Genomic DNA, 6,141 nt, shown 5'->3' on the forward strand with positions numbered 1-6,141 from the left:
GGGGTGGGGGTTTGCAGGACACTGTGAGGCATCCTTGGCCTAAGTGCTGTTTTAGTGACTACCTTTTAATGCTCTGGAAGGAGCTTCGTGTGCCGACTGTTTTGGGGGGCACTGGATTGCAAAAGTTGGGGTTGTGCAGTGAATGCATAAAGGGCAGCTCTTTGGGTTCTAGAAGGAGCCCCAGGCTGGGAGACAGAGTCCTGAGTTGGAATCGGATTCGCTGTGTGACCTTGGATGAGTCACTTCAGCTCTCTGGGTCTTGTTTTTTTGCAGTCAGAAAATGAGAATGCTCGGGAACAGCTCCCTGAATTTCCGAATACTCTTCTCTTTGCAGGCTGCTCATCTTCCTCTGGCCATACGTTGTAAACGAAGTAATACATGCAGAATAACAGAATGTTGTGTGGGGAGCAAGTGTGAAATGCATAGGCTGTGATTCAACTCTTCGCTGTCTGCCGGAATCCAACTGGCTCGAAAACTGAGAGGAAGTTTTATTTCCATCCAGCTGCCGTGTGTTTCTCTTGATTGGAGTGCATTTCGGAATGTAAGGTTATAGATGCTCTGGAAACAGCTCTGGCTACAATGAATAGCATAGGAAATGGTTGCAGGATGCTGAAGATGAGAACTGTTGTGGAGGTGATTTTTCAAACACATGGGCTAAATCTAAAACCCTGTTCTAAGTCGAGTGCCCCAAATAGGTCTGAAATGGAGAGAGCGTTAGAGGCCCCTTCATTTTGCAGATGGCAAGATTGAGGCCCAGAGAGGGGGAGTAACTGGCTCAAGGTCACACAGCAAGGGTGGCTGAGACAAGCACCCGATGAACGTGGAAGAGCACTGTCACAGATAATAAAGTCCTCCGAATGAGAAAGTAAATAGGAGGGATGAGGGGTCATTGTGGAGCTTCTCCTGAGAGCCAGATGCCATGCTAAGCATGGTCACATTCCTCCTTACTTAATCTTCCCATGCCTCTGTTTCTTCACCTGTAAAATGGAGATCCTAACGTCTACCGCACGGAGTTGCCGAGAAATGTTAATATAAGGAAGCATAAAGATGGGTGCCTGGCGCATTGGGAGCATCTAGAAGTGTTCTTAAAATATCCTTTATGTATCTTACTGCACGTAACCCTCACTGTGCTCCATGAGGTGGGCACTCAAACTAATCCAGCTGTATAGATGAAGCAAAGGGCTTAGAGAGGCTGAGTAATCCACCTGTGGTGGCAGTGACCTTGAGGACCCCTTACACTCTTAAGCTCTATTTTTACCAACTGGACCTTGCAAGGTTAGTACGAGTCTTGTCATGAAATGAACAGTGCTAGATCCGAGCAGTTAAGGCACATGCCCAAGACCACACAGCCTGAAAGTGGCACAGCTCTGACTTGTCCAGCTCAGGACTGAGCTCCCCAAGACCCAGTCCACAAGGAGATTCTTCTGAGGTTTAAGTGTGTGCTCCATCAGGAAGCGATGTCATTGTCTTCTTTTGTTCACTGACAGGTCCCAAGTATATAGTAGGTGCCCAATAAAGCTGTATGGGATGGAAGATTAAAAGAATGAATAATGCAGATACCGTTGCAGGAAAGCAAGCACGACACCTAGGACTCTGCCCCGAGACTGATTTCTCCCGTTTTCTTGTTCTTTTCCCTTTGGCTGCCAGGACATCTTCGGCGATGGCCATGCCTTCCAGAGTCAGGGGCCTGCATCCCAGACACTATCATTTTGGCTCCTGCAGCCCTTTGAGTCATCTCTTGCCTGGCTCCGTGGAGCCACCGTCCATCAAGGGCCTTTACTACCGCAGGGCCCGGAAGGTGGACGCGCTGGATGCCTCCCCGGCGGCAGACCTGAAGAAGGAGATCCTGGTGAATGTGGGGGGCAGGAGGTATGTCCTTCCCTGGAGCACGCTGGACGAGTTTCCCCTGAGCCGCTTGAGCAAGCTCAAGTTCTGCCGGAACCACGAGGAGATCGCCCAGCTCTGCGACGATTATGATGAGGACAACCAGGAATTCTTCTTCGACAGGAGCCCCAGCGCTTTCGGGATGATCGTGAGCTTCCTGGCGGCCGGCAAGCTGGCCCTCCTGCGGGAGATGTGCGTGCTGTCCTTCCAAGAGGAGCTGACCTACTGGGGGATCGAAGAAGCCAACCTGGAGAGATGCTGCTGGCGGAAACTGATGACTAAGCTGGAAGAGCTGGCCGAGCTGCGCAGGGAGGAGGCCCTGCTGCAACGGAGGGAGGCGTGCGGCCCTGCCGTGGACACCTCCCGCTGCGGGCTCTTCATGAACTGGCTGCGGGAGACGGTGGAAAACCCGCAGTCGGGGCTGCCCGGGAAGGTCTTTGCTTGTCTGTCCATCCTCTTTGTGGCCACCACAGCGGTCAGCCTGTGTGTCAGCACCATGCCCGACATGAGGGCCGAGGAGGACAAGGTGAGTGGCTTCTGACCAGGGTCCATTTCTCCATCAAGCACAGTGCCCAGGGCCCACGAGATTTAAGGCCCATGAAAATATTTTAAGGTCATTTAAAACAAGAGGAAAAAAAAAATGCATGTTATCCAGCATGGAGCATATTCATTTGTAGGTCAATGCAGTCATAAAAAGATAATTTTTAATGTATTTTTTGGAGGAAGAGGCCCACGAAGGCAAAAGTACCTTGGACCCATGAAAGTCACGAGGTGGCCCTGCCTCTGATAGTGAACCTCGGACATTGACAAAGCCGCCCTTGGCCTTCGCGGGCCAGGCAGGTCCAGCCTCACTGCTCCTGGCTCTGTGACCTCTGGCAAACTGCTTCGTTTCTCTGAACCTCGGTTTCCTCCTCCATAAAGTGTGTAATATTTTTATGAAGTTTCACACATTCCATGCATTTGCCATGCATTTATTGAGCAGCTACTCTGTGCCGCGTACTATGCCCGGCCAGAAGTCCCTGCCTTCTTGAACCAGCCTTCGGTGGGCATCCCGGCTCTGTTTTCAAATGAAGAGACTGAGGCCCAGGGCATTTGGCTTCCTCAGAGTTGGAGTGAATATGCTGATAGTGGCAGAGATACTCATTCCTCAGTTTCTCTGCTTTTTACTTCGCTCCTGAGCTTCTCGGACAGACTCACTGGAACTGAGAGATGAGTTAACTTCCAAGTGACTGCCACAGAAGGCAAGAGTAAAAAGCTTTCTGGCCTACTCTGCACTCTCTTTCCAGGGAGCTGTGGGGATCCCAAGAGCCCCCAGGGGGTCAGATAGTCTGAGAAATGAGATAAGAACCTAATATTTTGTTGGGAAGGTTATTGGAGAGATTCAAACTGGGTTGAACTGGGTTGTTTCCTAGTTTTAAACGTCGCTCCTGCCCTGCTCTATACTCCTCTATGTCTCCCCATCACCCTAACTTAGAGAACTTACATTATAGTAGGTGGAGGGGCCCATAAACGAAACGCATACGTAAGACACTGCGCACTGTTTGTGGCCTATAACCATTGTCAGTCGATATAAATTCCCTCCCCTTAAAGATATATTCCAGGGCAATAAGGTAGGATCAGAGAACTTTCCAGATAGAGAGGACTTAGGATGGAGAACCAGTACATTCCTCACAAAGAATAGGCTCTCACTGACTATTTGTTGAATAAAATGCATCTTGTCCCGCCTATAAATGTTTTGTCCTAAAGCAAACCAACCAAAATGTTTCAACTTTAACCAGCTTTTTTCCCCCGTAGAGGACTGTAGCTCCAATCGTAGGCATTTTTTTCATTCTTTAGCATGATATCATGTGATTTAAAAACCTGCTCATTCACAGAAATATTTCCATATGGACGCGGCTGTAAAAAGATTAAGACAAAATAAGTGGCCTCTGTCCTCCAGCCCCCAAGGGTGCCCTTGATCCCAGTTTCTGAGGAAGGACGCCTGGATTTCCACCAGCTTGTTCCTCTTAGAGATTTTCAGGGAACCGGGATTTAGACCGTGCAGAGGGGCAAGGTCTTTTCAAAGCCTAATGCTTTGAAAATTACCTAGGGTATGAACCTATGCTTGGCTTAATGGAAACTCAGAAAATCAAATTAGAGGTGGGCAGGAGGCCCGCCGAACCGCGTAGCCCCAAGCGTGAGCGGAGGAATCAGGCTGCCGTTCTTGTTCCGGGGGTGAGAGGGCCGTAGTGCCTTTCTGTGTGCTGCCCCGAGAGAGGCTGTGGCCCTCATGACAAGTGTCTATTTCCCGGTCTCACTAATAATAGTAATTGAGAGAGCCAGGAAGCTGAGGACCGGGCTGTCTTTGTTCTTTCAAGACCATGTCCTTACATTTACACAAAAAGATGATGTGTCTCCCACCACACGTTTGCCCTCAGGAATGTCAGTCTGAGGGCAGTGATTCAGTGAGCTGGCCACGGGCGCTGGTCTCGGCTGGCTGCTTCTGGGGGCAGGCCTTGCTGGGAGGGGTGGGGGCCCAAGTCATCCTGTGAGGCCCTGGCAGTATTCACTCATAAATTAATGCCACCTGCAGGGGCAAACACACCTGGGATATGACCCACAGAAGCCTTCCATCAGACACAGGAGCGATGTAATGCTGAGTTGGAGAATTAGAGGACCCCAGAGAAAGCAGTCTTCCTTTTCTTTTTTCTTCTAACTTCTCCCAGCAACATATCTTGGAGTAAAGTTGGTGATCAGGGTGAAAGATCTGTGCCAAGGTTATAAATTAAAAGGGAGGGAAAAGGAAGCCATATAGACAGAAAGGACCAAGCCAAGTACCTGAGCACCCCCAGAAGCATTGAGACTTTGCCAGATTTTTTGGAGGAGCCCATCCACGATGGGATGAAAGAATGATGCTTATGAAGCGGCCCTCATGAGGCTGGCTGGCATTTGACAGAACGGACTGGATCCTTGTAGCTTTGGAAAGTAGATACCCCATTTTACAGATGAGGACACTGAAGCTCAGAGAAGTTTGATCACTTTCTTAAGCTCACAGTATGTAGAGGGGCCAAGATTTGCGTTCACCTCGCCTTGGCTCTAAAAATGTCTTCCAATGCTGAGCCACTCCACATGTGGTCCAGACACTCGGCCTCGGTGACACTTAGTGTTTCTGAGGCAGCTAGATTCTGTGAACTGCTTCTCTGTCCAGTATGATGCTTCAGACTGCAGATGTTCTGGGTATGAATCTCGGCCTTACCCAGTTATGAACTCATTGATCTCAGGAAAGTCAACCTCTTTGGGCCTCAGTTGCCTTATCTGTAAAATGGGGATGCTGTTAGCCCTTTCCAGTGAAGATTAAACGAGTCATTCTTGTAAGTAGTTAGAACAATAGTGACACAAAAAAGTGCTCAATAAATGTAATCATCTTCATCATCATTATCCACTCATTAGGTACTTGTTAACAGGAAATTACAACATTTATTTTTTCATTCCTTTGACAATAGTTAAGTATTTCTTCTAGGTATATTCTTCTAGGTGTTGGATATAAAAGGAGACAAATTTCTTACCTTTTTACAACTTATGTTCCCATCATCCGTACTCTATTTTTAAAAATTGAGGTGAAATTCTCATAACATAAAATTAACCATCTTAAAGTGAGCAATCAGTTCAGTGGCAACTTACTAGAGTCACAGTGTTGAGCAGCCAACACCTCTATCAAGTTCCAAAGCATTTTCACCACTCCAAAATAAGCCCCAAGCCCATTAGGCAGTCACTCCCCATCTCTCCCACCCCCAGCCCCTGGCAACCACCAATCTGCTTTCTGTCTACAGAGATTTCCCTACATCAGACATTTCATATAAATGGAATCGTACCATACGTGGTCCCTTGTGTCTGGCTTCTCTCACTCAGCATAGTGTTTTCAAGGTTTATCTATGTCGTAGTGTGTGTCAGCACTTCATTCCCTTTTGCAGCTGAATAATATTCCACTGTCTGATATGCCACCATTTGTTCACCAATCCATCTGATGATAAATGCTGCCATTTCCCAGGTTCTTTGCTTCCCTCCGCCCAAGTCTTCTGCCAAGTTCGTCAGCCCTGCCATTCATCCCTCGCGCCCTTCCACACAGCCACAGTCCTTGCCGGCAGCTCTGCTGCTGAGAATACCTTCCCTCCCACTGGGGGAGGCTGAAAGTCACGGCCAGCTGTAGCTGAACACTCACGCCTCCTCTCTTTCTCGCTCTTTCCTGTTACTGAGCTATCCTAATGGCTTCAGACAGAC

At 48.6% G+C, this 6,141-nt stretch overlaps 1 protein-coding gene across 1 annotated transcript in view; it reads left to right on the forward strand.

The window, feature by feature from the left end:
• Window positions 1-1,649: 1,649 nt before the first annotated feature.
• The window catches only part of KCNG4 (potassium voltage-gated channel modifier subfamily G member 4), an 11,076-nt gene continuing 6,584 nt past the window's right edge, over window positions 1,650-6,141 (forward strand). The window contains exon 1 of the mRNA XM_011385393.2: window positions 1,650-2,410. Within this exon, the coding sequence (XP_011383695.1) occupies window positions 1,661-2,410 (750 nt within the window). The 5' untranslated portion in view covers window positions 1,650-1,660. The remainder of the gene's footprint in view (window positions 2,411-6,141) is intronic.

The sequence above is a fragment of the Pteropus vampyrus genome, unplaced genomic scaffold (assembly GCF_000151845.1).
Source record: "Pteropus vampyrus isolate Shadow unplaced genomic scaffold, Pvam_2.0 Scaffold711, whole genome shotgun sequence".
Taxonomy (NCBI): domain Eukaryota; kingdom Metazoa; phylum Chordata; class Mammalia; order Chiroptera; family Pteropodidae; genus Pteropus; species Pteropus vampyrus.